The sequence below is a fragment of the Dasypus novemcinctus genome, chromosome 23 (assembly GCF_030445035.2).
Source record: "Dasypus novemcinctus isolate mDasNov1 chromosome 23, mDasNov1.1.hap2, whole genome shotgun sequence".
Lineage (NCBI taxonomy): Eukaryota > Metazoa > Chordata > Mammalia > Cingulata > Dasypodidae > Dasypus > Dasypus novemcinctus.
In genome coordinates, this window is record NC_080695.1 from 15,161,663 (window position 1) to 15,177,139 (window position 15,477).

Sequence of the window (15,477 nt, forward strand, 5' to 3'; positions counted from 1 at the left end):
CCTTGTTTTAACTCAAGACCTCCTTTTGAAGCCGGATTCACTAGGTTCTTGGCTATTTACCTAAAAGAATTTAAGAACATTTCAGTTTAGTTAGGCCAGTTGTTTATTAAGAAAAATGGGAAGAGAATAGAAATGAAAGAAAATGACAGATTACAGATCTCCAGGTATAGATGCGGGCTGCTCCAGGCAGAGGGATTTGGCTTGTGGGGTTACTTTTTAAGCTATTGATTATTCCTCCCCTTGCTAATGTTTGCGGGAGGGTTCCCAGCTGTTTGCTATTCTGTTGTCAGTGGCACTGGACTCTGTGTTTCTTTTGGTTGTGTCATCTCGTTGTGTCAGCTCTCCGTGTGGGCAGCACCATTCTTAGGCAGGCTGCAGTTTCTTTCGCACTGGGCGGTTCTCCTTACAGGGCGCACTCCTTGCTCGTGGGGCTCCCCTATGCGGGGGGCACCCCTGCGTGGCATGGCACTCTTTGCACACATCAGCACTGCACGTGGGCCAGTTCCACACTAGTCAAGGAGGCCTGGGGTTTGAACTGCGGACCTCCCATGTGGTAGATGAGACGCCCTAACCACTGGGCCAAGTACGCTTCCCCTGCTATTCTGATTACCTCACCCATCATTTCCCCAGGGGGCCCAATGTTGAGGTCCCTCAAGGATATCCAGGGCTTTCCCTTGACCCCAGACAAAATCTTGTTCCAACTGGAGTTCTCAAGGCCCGGTTCTTCCAGCAGCCTTCTGGTGGGTTCTTTCCCTCAGGGGGTTTACAGGCAGGGCTCCATGGCCACGTGTTTCATGGCTTGTTTATCTGCCAGGTGTTAGACTCATCTTCCCATTCCCTAAACTAGCCTGCCTCACTTTCATCTGTTATACCCCAAATAATATCCGAATAGTTATGTAAGTATCAGCAACTCTAAAGTTATATGAGTTAAGCATTCAGCCCTTTGGTAGTAATGGTGAAATTTTTCTTCTTAACACTGTCAAATGACTTTTAGCAATGAAGATTATTTAATTTTTTAAAAAGTCATACCATTAATGATTACTCTTTTTTTTTTTTAAGTTTTTATCCCTGCCCCCGCCCTGCTGTTTTGGCTGTCTGTGTCCATTCGCTGTGTGATCTTCTGTATCTATTTCTCTTTTTTGTCTTCTCTTCTTATCTTTCTCTTCTAGGATTCAGAGGATTTTATCCTGGGGACCTCTGATGTGGAGAAAGGTTCCCTGTCAATTGCACCACCTCAATTCCTGGTCTCTGCTGTGCTTCACCTTGACTCTCCCCTTCATCTCTCTTTTGTTGCATCATCATCTTGCTGCATGACTCACTTTGCGCAGGCACTAGCTCACCACAGGCACTCGCGTGGGCACTCAGCTCACCGCGTGGGCACTGGCTCACTGCACAGGCATACTTTCTCTTCTTCTTTTTCACCAGGAGGTCCCAGGGATTGAACCTGGGTCCTCCCATAAGGTAGGTTGAGGCCTTATCACCTGAGCCACATTCACTTCCCAGTGATACTCTTCTGAATGTGTGGTCTCTGTAGAGCAGGATGCTCAAGGCAGTTGCCCAGAGTGGAGAAGAAAATATTTAAACTTCCATGTAGCATTTTTTCCCCCTTTATTATTATTTTTTAATAAAAATTTTAAAATTAAATCCATGTAGCTTTATCTAAAAGAAAAAAAAAAAGTATAAAACGTAAATCTTACCAAAAGTTAAGAGAAGAATGGGCACTGGGCCTTACTCAGTTCTCATGTCCAAGAGCAGCCATCCTCAGACTATAGGGAAGGAGGACCCTTGGGGAAGAGGTTGAGGGAGGCAATACACAAATCTTTCCTAGGAAATGTGTGGAGATACTTGAGAGAATCCATTTCCAAATCTTCATTTTCTATCTTTACTCCTTTAAAACAGATCCCCTGAAAATGTCTTGTCAAGGTATCTTTGTTCACAATTGCCTTCCCCATTTGACAAGAAAACTGGTCAAACTTCTTGCCCATTTCCCAAATCTCCAGTGATGCATTGCCCTGAGGTGTCAAAAACACTGGTATCAAACCAAGGGAATAATTTGAAGTATTGTTGTCAATATTGAATAGCTGAATAAATCTTGTGATTCAAGTGGTTTTCTATTATTTCCCTCCAATAAAATGAAAGGGGTAATAGTTTTAGTTTGCCAAAGGACTGCTGATACAAAGTACCTGAAATGGTTTGGTTTTTATAAAGGGAATTTATCTGGGGTAAAAGCTTACAGTTCCAAGGCTGTGAAAAGGCCAGCTCAAGGCACCATTTGAGGTGCTTTCTGGAGGGCCCTCACTTCAGTACTTTGTAGCTTTTCTTCTCAGACTGTCTGAGCAGCCCCTCTGCTCTATTTCCCACCAGCATAATCCTGTCCTAGTTTCCTTCACTCCAGTTCATTCAAGGAAAAGTTAAGATAAAAAGGTGATGCATTATGTTTAGTCTTGTTTTAAGGTAGGAAGAGAACAATGGGATGGCAGTCTTAACACAGTAACATCAACTTGAGGTTTTTATTTAAGTTTTTTTTTTTTTTTTTTTTTTTTTAACACAATACACTTAGGAAATGGACTTGGCCCAGTGGTTAGGGCGTCCATCTACCACATGGGAGGTCCACGGTTCAAACCCTGGGCCTCCTTGACCCATGTGGAGCTGACTCATGCGCAGTGCTGATGCACGCAAGGAGTGCCCTGCCACGCAGAGGTATCTCCACGTAGGGGAGCCCCATGCGCAAGGAGTGCGCCCCGTAAGGAGAGCTACCTAGCGCGAAAGAAAGTGCAGCCTGCCCAGGAACGGCGCCGCACACACGGAGAGCTGACACAACAAGATGACGCAACAAAAAGAAACACAAATTCCCATGCACTGACAAAAACAGAAGTCGACAAAGAACATGCTGCAAATAGACACAGAGAACAGACAACTGGGGCGGGGTGAGAAGGGGAGAGAAATAAATAAATCTTTAAAAAAAAACAAAAAACACAATACACTTTAAGAAATGCTTAGTAAGTTACTTTCTTTTTTTTTTTTTTTTTTTTCTTGTCCTTTTTTGCCTTATTTATTCTTTTTTTTTATTAATTTTTTTATTTTTTATTGACTTTGTAATAATATTACATTAAAAATATATATGTGAGGTCCCATTCAACCCCACCCCCCCACCCCCCCTCTCCCCCCCCCAACAACACTCGTTCCCATCATCATGACACATCCATTGGATTTTAGTAAGTTACTTTCACTTCCACTTCCACTGTTCCAATTTTGAAGTGATCTTTAAATTTCACAATAATATTCATAATTATGCAATTGAGTTGTATAATTATATGAGCATTTCAAAAGCATTTGAAACAACTAAAAGACAAAGTTCTTTAATATGTGAAATTACAACCCAAACTATCAACTTTATTAACACTAGAATAATTCTTACTTCAGCCTTCAGTCTAGCTGACAAGCACTATACTCCTAGAAGTGGCCTACCAATCTTAAAAGAGAAACGTTTTTCTGATCTTATTTTTTTCTAAGAGAAGCCAGGCATCCAAACTTTTCTCCAACAACCATCTCAATTGGCCCAAATCAGGGTGGTGGCGGTGGTGGTGTGTTATTACAGACTAGAGTGAGAAAAACTCTAAACTTCCCCATGGCCAGAAGACTCCTGCCCCTAGAAGATTTCTCAGCAACTTTTCTTGGAGGGCTGTTGCCCTTCAACTTCCCTTTCCAGGCTCCTAAATGGAGAGATTGCCTAATTTGTGCAAGTCACCATTATCACCAGAAAACAACTGGTACCTGCTAACTCTGGAGTTTAGATCTGAAGGTTTACAACAGATGTACCTGTCAGGGTCTCTATCTGTTTTCCAGGAGTTTACACTCCGGGTGGAGGAACAGACACACTAAAAGAGCCAGTCAGGCAAGTTGTAGGGGCAGCAGGGAGGCTAATGGCAGTGTACGCAACTTGCTTAGGAGTAGAGACAAGGCTGTAGTGGGCCAAGTTTGCCAGAGGTGAGTTCTGAACGGCTGGAGAAGGAAGGCAGGGGAAGGTTGAGGAGGGTTGGAAAATTCTGGGGACATTCCTGATACTGTAAAGGGTACCAGGTTTGGAAGGAATAACGGTGGGACACAGGTGGAACCGCTAGAGACCAGGCTCCACCCCAAATTATTCATTCACAAGTATTTAGGTGTCCTTGCGTCAGGTACCGTCTTGGTCAGACAATACAGTGATGAACAAGCCCTTGGTTGGGAGTGAGTTGTCGGGTGAGGGACTCAAACAAGGCCTACGTGGCTGAAGCACTGGACCAAGGGGGTAGAAGAGTACTGGGCCAGGGCCCACGGGCAGGCCGGGGCCAGAGCAAGCAGGGCTTTGCGGGCTGCAGTCAGGAGTTTGGTTTGTACCCTGAAGGCAGTAACATGACCATTCATTCTGCAACAGCTTTACGAACTAGGCATTCTAGTCCCACTTTACTACTAAGAAAAAAACAAAATGTGTGCGTGTGGGTGGGGGGTTTGTTATTTGCTCAAGGTCACTCGTAGGCGAGGGGTCAGGCCAGAGCCTACGAAACCTGTGGAGCTCTGTGGCTTTGAAAGCCTCGGCCTTCCTCTCCCCGAGGGTCGCCAGCGTCTGCCGAACCGGGAGGGCAACGGCAGCCCGCCACGACGTCAGCTCACGCAGAGCCGAGGTGGACGCGCGCCACCTGACTACTGAGCATGCGCCTCGGGCCTACGGAAGCCGGGAGGTAGGGGGCGGGGCCTAGGCTGGCGGGCGCAGGGAAAATGGCGGCGGCTGCTGCTGCAGCGAACGGGACCGGAGGGAGCAGCGGGATGGAGGTGGATGCAGCAGGTAACGGATTGTGCGAGGAGGCTTCTGGAGACACTTCTGGGGGTGCATTAAGGCCTTACTGGACTCCCTGCAGAAGTCAGGAAGGCGGAACAGCAATCTCTCTCCCAGAAATTACTTGCTGGAGCTATTTAGGGCCCCGGCTCTCCCGTCCCCCATTCCCATTTCCAGGGAAGAACGTGGGTCGGGACTCTGACTTTCTCTCCTTTTCCTCCACCCTTAGTAGTCCCCAGCGTGATGGCCTCCGGAGTTACTGGGAGTGTCTCAGTCGCTCTTCATCCCCTTGTCATTCTCAACATCTCAGACCATTGGATCCGCATGCGCTCCCAGGAGGGGCGGCCTATGCAGGGTAAGTGTTTGGCAGAATTGTCCAACACCCTCTTCTTGATGACTTCCCCAAAGTAGTTGCCTTTATCCGATTAACTACTCCCTTCTTTTAGTGAGGCACACTGTCCCCCTTCCCCAGATCACTGCATCCCCAAGACTTGGGTCGCACTGACCTGAGACCCCTCCCTCCCCCAGGTGATTAGGTAGAATTTGGGATTTTTTACTCTCACCTTATCTGTGTCATTCTCTTCCCCCCTCAGTGATTGGGGCTCTAATCGGGAAGCAGGAGGGCCGAAATATCGAGGTGATGAACTCATTTGAGCTGCTGTCCCACACCGTGGAAGAGAAGATTATCATTGACAAGGAATATTATTACACCAAGGAGGAGCAGTGTGAGAGGGGAACAGGAGTGTGGGGAGAGGATTGGGAGTAAGAAGCAAAGGGTGGATAAGATAAGATGGATAGGATTGGCAGGGGGAGGCAGAAGAGGCCAAGAAAGGGAAAGATGTGATAGGGTAGCTGAAGCGGTCTCAGGAAACAGACACATCTGGGTATTACCTGAAAATGAGGAGACAGGATAGAAGGGATTAATTCTAAACCAAGCCAGAATTTGAGAGGGGAATGGAGAAACTGGTGAAAGTACATCAGGACGTTCAAATGATGGAAGGATGGTTAAAAAAAAATAGTATGTACTCTGGCCCCTTCCTCTCCAGTTAAACAGGTATTCAAGGAGCTGGAATTTCTGGGTTGGTATACCACAGGGGGTCCGCCTGACCCTTCCGACATCCACGTCCATAAGCAGGTATACATGCTCACATGTGCATGCTGGGCAGAGAAACAATGGATTAGGGGAAGTGGGGAGATGGGGCTTGACTTTCTTGTCCCTCTTCCCTTTTCCAGGTGTGTGAGATAATCGAGAGTCCCCTCTTTCTTAAGTTGAACCCTATGACCAAGCATACAGATGTGAGTAATACTGACCCCATGTCTACGTTAAGGCATGCCTATCACTGTCAGTCTTTTATCTCCAAGCCCTGCTTTTACTGCATGGCAGTTCTGTTGGGGGAATGCCTGAATCTAATCTCTATTCCACTGCTTATCCCCTTTGTGACTCTGGGGTAATCTTTTACCCTCTAAGCTGCATTTTCTTCATATATAAAATGGGGATAATCCTACTAGTAGGACCCAGCCCAGTTCTTGGCACACAATTTAGGTTCAGGTGCACCTGATAGAGCTATTCTCCATCTCCTTTACAGCTTCCTGTCAGCGTTTTTGAGTCTGTCATCGATATAATCAATGGAGAGGTAATACCCTACCCTTCAACCCTCAGATCCTGCTCTTGGCCTGTTGCCTGCTTTTGACCATCCTTATGTGGGATACCTGCCCTGTAGGCCACAATGCTGTTTGCCGAGCTGACCTACACTCTGGCCACAGAGGAAGCCGAACGCATCGGTGTGGACCATGTGGCCCGAATGACAGCAACGGGCAGTGGAGAGAACTCCACTGGTAATGGAGGACGGAGGGGCTTCCTTCGAAGTGGGGGTGGAGAGTACGGCCATGTGCCTTCTCAGCCTCCTCTCCCTGTCCCCTGCAGTGGCTGAGCACCTGATAGCACAGCACAGTGCCATCAAGATGCTGCACAGCCGGGTCAAGCTCATCTTGGAATATGTCAAAGCTTCTGAAGCGGGTAGGATGCCTCTCTGGAACTTGTAGTCCCTCTGTCTGCCCTGAGGAAGTGACAGCCTCCGTATTAATGCAGCCTCTTTTTGTACCTTTAGGAGAGGTCCCCTTTAACCATGAGATCCTACGAGAGGCCTATGCCCTGTGCCACTGCCTCCCTGTGCTCAGCACAGACAAGTTCAAGACAGACTTTTATGACGTAAGTGGAGAACCCCAGATGGGGAGGTAGGGCTTAGTGTCATTTTTGCATGTAGGACCTGGGATTCTGTGCTCCCTGGGCAGATCATGAAGGGTCCCCTGGGGAACTGGCTCTTTCTCTCCCCCCCAGCAATGCAATGATGTGGGGCTCATGGCCTACCTCGGCACCATCACCAAAACATGCAACACCATGAACCAGTTTGTGAACAAGTTCAACGTCCTCTATGATCGACAAGGCATCGGCAGGCGTATGCGGGGGCTCTTCTTCTGATGAGGGTACTAAACCCGTCATTAATAAAAGGGGAGCAGCCCCTCCGCACCCCTTCCAGTGGCTCTGTCCTCTCTGTTGGGCACCAGCTTTCTCAGCTAGGATCTTAAACAAGGTCCTTCATTCCAGCCTTGCTCAGAGGCATGAATCCCTTAGTCACCAGCTCTTGACAACCTCCAGTCTTTAGGAGTTCACTGCCACTTGAAGGGACCCTACGTCCAGTCAGAGGGACTTTTCTATTGGGCCAAAGGCTACCTGCTTCCACCTGAGTGATATTTGTTCTGCCCTTTAATGTTACCCTATGTCATCAGTTTACATAGGTCAACACTATAAACATGGTAAATACTTTTCCAAGCTGATTTCTTTATCCAGTGTACTTCATAAAAAAAGGAGAGCTCTTAACCCATTTTTATTTTAGGGACAACTCAAAGCTTTTATTCTTTGGACACTGAAGTATGAAGAGGGAGGTACGTTTATTGAACACTTGGTACACTGACATGAGGCCTCCCAGTTTTAACTCAACCCTATGAGGTTTAGAAGATAAGATGAACAAGGAAGTGGTCTTAAAGATTGGGATTGCTGGGAGGTGATTATTGGTGCTAACTCCATAGGCCACCCTCCTCTCCCCTAAATAGGACTTAGTGGAAGCTAGGGAGATAGAAGTAGTATTTTGGTAGAAGAAAAAGTTGGGCCTGAAGAGAAACTCAGGACCAACTTTCTCTTCTATCTGCAGAGCCTCACACAGTCACTGGCATATAGCAGCAGTTTAAAAATTAAAACCTGACTAAACAGGGGAATAATAGAAGCAGGAGTGAACCTCAGCAGAAATCCAGCCCCAGCAGAGCCTCTGTACTGTAGGGACTTAATCCTTTTTGCACCCCCAGTGTCTGCATTAATGCCTGACACAGAGAAGGCCTTTACTCAGTGGGAATTTACTGAACATATGAAATAGGGTAAACATTCAAGGGAACAAGACAGGAAACCAGAAAACCCACAATTCCCTATTTTAACAGAAGATGAGTCCAGATTAGAAGATGGCAATCAACACACACTTTATTAGCAAAAGGAATAGAACAAGTGCAACAACCGGGAAAAGAGGGAACACTGCTCTCCTTTCCACTCAAAAACATCACTAGACCTTTCAAAGCAGGGGTGGGATCCTGTGGTGTGCGGAGTAGACCCCCGTCTCGAGGCTGGAGTCAGACAAAAGTGATACGTGTCCGGGCAGTATTGACCTGCCAAACATTTAACTCCTCATACTCATCTAGAGCTGCCTGGAACTGGGCAGGTGTGAAACCACGGGATATGCAGCGCTGCTCTGCCTCAGAAAACCGGACGCTTCTGCCCCCCGAGACCAATTCACGGATAGTAGCAAAGATCACATCTGCTGGTCTCTGGGTCCTGGAGTGAAAAGGGGTGGGCGTATAGATAACAACACCCAAGGTCGACAGGCAACAATGGTCAGTGTTAGAATTGGGAAGTTAAGGGAGCCCTGATTTTATCCGTCACTGAACCACTCACCTGGCTGTTTGCCCCTTGTCACCTAGCAGCGAGTCCTTTGACATCTCCATCAGCCTTATGGCTTCATTCACATCTTCCTTCTCCACAATGTCCACCATTCGCAGTCTTGCCTAAGAGGGAAGGCAGGTAGGGTAGAGATGGGAATGAAGAGGGGAAGGGAACAAACAGAGTTAGGGAACCCTCTTGCTCTGGCTTTAAGAAAGATTGGGCAAGAACCAATTGTTACTGAAACAACAAAAGTGGAGACTCCCTCCCTGAACCGCCCCCAAACATCCGCTGTGTTGGGCCGGCCCTGTCAGACCGAGACAAGTGCAATGCCCAGGGCAGCGTCCAGCAATTGCCCAAGTCTCCGCCTCTCAACACTGGCCAGTCCCGGTGTTCAGCTGTCCTGTGAGGGAGACCAGACCCTTCTGAACTCCACTGGGCTCCCCACCACAGATGGAGCTTGGGGAGCTCAGCCAAGAAGGCAACTGGCAGAGCGGTCGTGTCCCAGGGGCTCGGGAAGTGCTAGCTCAGCAGTAGGTCAGGTAATCACACTACCTGCACGAACAGCACTTTGGAGCCCCCAGGACTAAGGTCCAAGATGTGAGGACAGAATTGAAGGCTCCAGCACAGGCTCAAGGACACAGGGAATGAAATTAACACCACACACACCCTCAGGGAGGTTTGAGAAGCAAGGAGAAGACCTTTCCCTCCGTGGACGCTGTGCGTGCCCTGCCGGAGCAGCAAGTACCCACAGTGCGGTAGCACGGAGAGGACCACTATCTGCACTGTCAGCACTTTAGCCCCAGCAGGGCCTGAGTGGGAGGGAAGCAGCAGCTGGGAGGGTGCACACATAAAGGCAAGGCAAAACTATGACCCATCCCCAGCACTGCTGGGGCTGAGCACTCACCAGAGCAGTGGAAAGTCGCAGAATAGCCAGCAGGGTCCGTGCGGAGGTGTAGGTGGCATCTTTGCTGGCCCAAGCCTCTCGCCTCATTTCCACATATGCTGCTGTGATGTAGTCAGCCAGAGACTCGGGCACGGTGGGCTGCTTCTCGCGGCACATAGCTATGTAACGCCTGTGGGGGACAGGGTTTGTGGGAAAGTGGAAAAGGGAAGCCAGGAGTAGAGGATTGCCCTTTAAGAAAACTCTGGGAAAGACAAATCAGCGGATGATTATTTGCTTAGCTTGACTATCATTGATAAATTTCTCCAAATAGTATAGCCATAGTGCATTTCAAATTATTTCCAACCTAGACACTTGAAAGGGGGAAGGTAAAATGGGGGGGGGGAAACCTGAGGAGTCACCAAAAGCCTGCAGACCCCAAGGAGAAAACAGTGAAGGTGACATATTCACGGAACAGGAGCCAGCTCTGCCCCAAGCTGGCAGCTGCTTCAGCCCTAAGACTGGGGTTAGGGTGTGACATGTGTGAAAGGCAGAATCCTGACACATGGGGGAGGACATGTAGGCACAGGGCCAGACTCAGGACAGTGACCTGAGGAATACACAAAGCTTTTCAGGAGGCTCACAGTGACTGGATTGAAGCCTACTAGTTCTTACCCAGCTCTCCTACCTCATAAGCTTCATATCCAAAGGTTCAAACTGTGCAGGGGGCTGTCGGCTGTGCTGGTGCACATAGGTGATATGCTGGGCCAACCTGGGAAGAGTGGAGGTGGAGAGAAGTAACCCCCTTGGTGCTACATACCCCGTGCCCTCATTCTTAAATATCCCACCCTCAGCCCCACCACCACTAACAGCGTGCAGGGAAAACTTCCCCAGAGAACCCTCATAAGCACTTTAGCCCTGACCCTCCATTTCCTAAGAGCTGGTGCCCTGCTGTGAGAGGAGAGGGCTCTTCTGATCCCAATCCCATGCTTCAAGATGAGTGCTAAGCTGTACCTACCGCAAATCGTTGTCCCGGTCGGGCCGGTCCTGGATCAGCCAGAGGAGGTCAAACCGGGAGAGGAGCGCAGCAGGAAGCTGTATGTTCTGCTCCAGGCTGCGTCGAGGGTTGTAGCGCCCATAGGCAGGATTGGCAGCCGCCAGAATGGAGCAGCGGGCATTGAGAGTGGTGAGGATGCCCGCCTTGGCAATGGAGATGGTCTGCTGCTCCATGACTTCATGGATGGCTGTGCGGTCGGCCTCGGCCATCTTGTCAAACTCATCGATGCAGCACACGCCCTGGTCAGCCAGCACGAGGGCCCCACCTTCTAAGGTCAGTTCTCCAGTCACCGAGTCTCTCAGCACAGCTGCTGTGAGTCCCACTCCAGAGGAGCCCCGGCCTGTTGTGTACTGGCCTGAATGGGAAGGTCAGGAAGAAAAGAACATTTAGCAAAAGAATATGGAAAATGAAGGAAACAAGGAACAAAGGACACAAAAAAGGAACAGTGAGGTAAGGCCTGCCCTGGAACTGTTCTCTCTACCTGCCCTAGAAGCACCTGAGGCAGCTGTTGACATGTGGGTGTTTCGGTGCTGGCAACACCTCTCTTCCCTGCCACCAACCCTCCCCAAGACCTGCTCCCTGCCCCCCCGCCCCCACTCTCCCCTTCTGACTCCCCACCGGACAGAAAGAACAATACTGTGGGCCCTATCCCTCTGCTCTCCTCTCCTGGGTCAGATTACTCACTGCGGGGGGCCAGTCGATCAATGTAAGACAGGAGCTGAGACTTGGCCACACCAGGATCTCCCATCAGACAGATGTTGATGTTGCCTAGAGGGAGGGGAGACCCCAAGTGACCTCTCCCAATGCAAGTTACCCAACAGAGAAAATACTTTTGAGGTTCATCCCTGATCCCCCACCAAGAGGCAACATTAGTTCTAAGCTCACCCTGACCAATAAAGCCAAGATGTGCATCTTTATGCTGTGTGTGACCTCTAAGGACACCAGTCCACATGTTCCTTGTTCCACCTCCAATGACCACGTTGACCCTGAGGCTCTCCTCTCCTACCTCGGATCTTCATGCCTCGAGGAGACTGATCCACACCTCCCACTAGCAGGAGCAACAGCGCCTTCTTCACATCTTCGTGGCCATATATCTCTGGGGCAATGGAGGCTGCCAGTTTTTCATAGAAATCTTCCTCTACAAAAAAGTTACAATTATAGAAATCATTCAGAAAAAAGAGCTAGGAAGAAACTCAAAGACTCCCAAGCTTTCCCCTGGCTATTCACCTGCAATCTGCCTCAGTTCCTCCCTGCTCAGCTCCCCAGCCCCGGCCTCATCGTCCTCACTCTTACTCATCTTCACAATCCGGTGGGCTTCCATGTACGTCTCCGAGAGTAAACCCTTGGCAAGAAAACGTTGGAATCTGAATGACATCCTTTTAGCCTGCCCATGCACTGTTGATTCCCTAACTTTTTTACAGTCTCATTTGGTATTTGCTGTTGATAACTTTCTCTGTGGGGGTGGAGAGTGAGTGGGTGAGAGGGAAAAGGCAACATTTCCTCCTTATCCCAAGTTTCCTTTCTTACCTGTACCACCTGTCGGAACCCGGTGCGCAGGACTGGCAAGAAGATACCAGTGACGCTGACATGATCTCCAGGCTGGGCAATCCTTGTGTTCTCTCCTTCTACCAACACTGTGATGCTACGAGGAATATTTCCCACTGGTACTTGGTCACTCTAGAGGTGGGATACATAGGGGAAAGAAAAATGAATGTAAGCTATAACAAGTCAACCCTCCTGCCCAGGCACCCCACTCTTCTACTTCCCTCAGCCTACCAGCCTGAGACAAGCCTAGGAGGGATGCCAAGACCTCCTTTACCTCTTCCTAACGCAGTAAGAAAGTTTCGGCTCAAGTTCACGTCCCACCTGCTCTAGGTGGCTTCTCTTTCCCTATTTTCCTCCCTTCTTTTTTCACCACTCAAGTGACTGCAAGATACAAGCAGACTTCCTGCTCCACCTCTTCTGGGCTGAACAGCCCAAACTCACATGTTCTTGCATCTTCATCTCCTGGAATTTGATGAACTTGGAGCCGCGCGTCTGCAGGTACAGCCGCCCTCCTGAGCGATTGGTTTGGCACTCCTGGCTTGGGCACATGATCAGAGGCATGAAAGTAGGAGACTGGATCTAGGATTTGAAAAGTGAAGCATAGAAAAAAGTCAAAAGCCCCTTATAGGCAGGCCCTTGAGTCACAGAGGTGTTAAGAACATTTATTCTATGTCAATAGTGACAAGCATGACCACATACCAGGAAATGAGAAAACAAACAGTAAGGCAAAGAAAATGACAGGCAAAACTAATCTTACAAAAACTGCCAGCCAAAAAAGAAAACAAAACAATTGCCAGCAGTTAAATACCTTCCCGTTCCTCACGTACCGGCTGGTAGGTTTCTGCCCCACACTGGTCACAAGTGTAAGTGGCCACCACCATCCTGGGTTTGACCTCTGAGACTCGAGTGACAATTCCACGCACAGTTACCAATTTCCCCACAGAGTCAGCCCGTACTTCCCGGATCACACGAGGCTTGTTGCTGCTTGGGCCTTGAAAGTACAGCTCACTAAGCAGGGAAAGCAGACATTAGCAGGGTCCTGGAGAACAAGTTCCTCACCCTTCCCTAGAGACGACTCACAATCTGCGCATGAGCTCAGGAGGGTACTGGTTCTGGGGGCTTCGGGCTGCTCCGGGGTCCCGGCTCCGCTGTTCCATCATCAGTCGGTGCTCGATGTAAACATCTAGAACATCTTTATTTACCACCTAAAAGAGAAAGAAAGAAAACTAGTGGCAGGAAGGGGAAAATGGGACCACCAAGGACCCCAGGTAGAAGCCAATGCCTCTCTCATGCCAGCTGAGAAACTTCTCAACACAAACGTAACTTCCTTGTCCTGTATTATTCTCCAACCACTCACCTCCCTCTCCTTGTACTGAGGTAACAGCTCTTGTACAGCATCAGCAAAAATCCTTGCATAGCGCTTGGCATTCTCACAAATTGAGTCCACCAACTCAGGGTCCTCCTCAGCTACATCATCCAGGTCCATGTACAGAGCCACTTGTTCCCGATGAGCCAGTTGGACCTGGGAGGAGAAATGACAGTGACACTTTAGAGTCCAGTGTACCTTGTTCAGTAGTCACTATATGCTCAGGGCACAGCTCTGGGCATGTGTGGGGGGAAAAAGAACAGTGTAAGAGCAATACCACATTCTCTCCAACTAATTTTAGACTTACCAACTGGTTCCCATACTTGAACTGCTTCTTGCCAAATTCGTCATCCTGATAAAACTCTTGCAGGAACTTCTTAGCCTTTTCTAAAATGTAAATATAAGATAATAAAGAACACACTCTTCTTTTTTCAGATACCATAAATGCAAACCCCTTTGATGGGACTCTCTGAACCACATTTTAATTTAAAAGAAAATCTTTAGTCACTATATATATATATAAACATTTAAGTGAACCTGCATATTTCTCCCAAACCTGACCACCGCTCCTTTTCAAGAGTCTGTTCTTACCTGGTAAAGAATGAGGGATCCCTGGCAGTTAGGAGTGTTATCCAACACTCTCCTCACAGGGGAATCCCAGTCGCTGCCACAATTCAAAATCTCAGTACCTTTTCCTACCCCACAGCATACCCAGATCTCTTGGTTCTCGGCTTTTCCTCCACCCATGTGATCCCCCCTTTTCTCTCGGTCCCCTAAATCTCTGCTCTCACGGGGCTCCCCGCCACTAGGCCCATCCTCCATCCCACCCCCTCTCTCCGCCACTGCTTCCGCTCTTAGTAAACAAAGAAGCACATGGGCCCCAAATCCAGCCGCCTCACAGCCTGGGATTCCTCCGCCCAAGGCGGGAGCCCATCGGGCCACTGGCCGACACGTCAAGGCCACTCTGTCCCTCCCCACTACCTCCTCTCTCGAGCGCCCACTAGGCCTCCTAATTCCAGACACGCCCCCACCCTAAGCCGCTCTCTCCGCGGCTACCGCGCGCGGAGGGACACTGTTTACACACGACACGCCCTCCAGCCGCAGCGCGCAACTTCCGTCCCGTCTCCACTTCCGCTCGGAGGCTGGCCCGCAAGAGCCAATCCGAGGGCGCAGCGGCCCTGCTCTTCCCGCCCCGAGGGTTTCGGCGCGTCTCCGGGGTACGCGGGAACTTCTGAATGCCCACAGCCGGCGGGAAGCAGGCCCCGGGGTCCCCGTCCCTGAGGCCAGACAGCCCCCAGGCACAGCCGCCCGGCGCCCGGCTCTCGCCCGCGCGCGCGCTCCCGCTCTGGAGGCACAAGTCGGCTCTCCGACCCCTCCAGGGTTACCGGCTTCCCTCCGACCCCGAGGCTGCCGGAGCGCCTCTCCGCCACCACCGGCCTCAGCCCCGCCGCCCCCGGCCCCCGAGGAGCCCGGCCCCCAGCGGCGGGCGCTGACCGGGAGGTGCCGGTGCAGGGCGCCCCTCCGGGCTGGCGGGCCCTCACCTTTCTCGAGCGCGTAGTCCTTCAAGGCCATCGCCGCCCGGGGCCGCGCGGCAGCAGTTGGCGGGCGCGGGACTCACTCCGGGGAAGCGAAGAACGTCTGCGCGCTAGACGGCCGCCGAGCAACCGAAATTGGCGCGAAACGTCGCGCCCCACGTGACCGGCGCCGCTTGGCGCGGGCCAATCGGGAAGACCAGCCCCCCCGCCCCTCCCTCCCGCGGCCGCCCGGGGTCGCCCCCAGCCCGAGCCAATCGCCGGGCGAGTCTGCGCAGAGCGGCCCGCGGCCGCGGGGG

The 15,477-nt window shown here is 50.3% G+C and overlaps 2 protein-coding genes across 3 annotated transcripts; one reads left to right on the forward strand and one right to left on the reverse strand.

The window, feature by feature from the left end:
• The first annotated feature begins 4,709 nt into the window (after positions 1-4,709).
• On the forward strand, positions 4,710-7,648 carry COPS6 (COP9 signalosome subunit 6). The gene is made up of 10 exons (XM_004458356.5): positions 4,710-4,822; positions 5,043-5,168; positions 5,407-5,538; positions 5,860-5,948; positions 6,047-6,109; positions 6,400-6,447; positions 6,535-6,649; positions 6,738-6,830; positions 6,922-7,022; positions 7,152-7,648. The coding sequence occupies exons 1-10, from the start codon at positions 4,756-4,758 to the stop codon at positions 7,290-7,292; spliced, it is 975 nt and encodes a 324-aa protein (XP_004458413.1). The 5' UTR covers positions 4,710-4,755; the 3' UTR covers positions 7,293-7,648.
• A 676-nt stretch (positions 7,649-8,324) lies between these two features.
• Positions 8,325-15,450, reverse strand: MCM7 (minichromosome maintenance complex component 7). 2 transcript variants are annotated; one of them, XM_004458351.4, is made up of 15 exons: positions 15,188-15,450; positions 13,954-14,033; positions 13,638-13,802; positions 13,361-13,485; positions 13,108-13,288; positions 12,722-12,859; positions 12,263-12,412; positions 11,963-12,077; positions 11,742-11,873; positions 11,420-11,503; positions 10,697-11,090; positions 10,367-10,450; positions 9,703-9,871; positions 8,811-8,920; positions 8,325-8,690 (listed from the first exon to the last, which is right to left on the reverse strand). In XM_004458351.4, exons 1-15 carry the CDS (start codon positions 15,216-15,218, stop codon positions 8,489-8,491), a joined length of 2,160 nt encoding a protein of 719 aa, XP_004458408.1. In that variant the 5' UTR covers positions 15,219-15,450; the 3' UTR covers positions 8,325-8,488. The 2 variants fall into 2 exon arrangements, with proteins under 2 accessions (XP_004458408.1, XP_004458409.1); XM_004458352.5 differs by lacking the exon at positions 15,188-15,450 and adding an exon at positions 14,238-14,748.
• Positions 15,451-15,477: the final 27 nt, after the last annotated feature.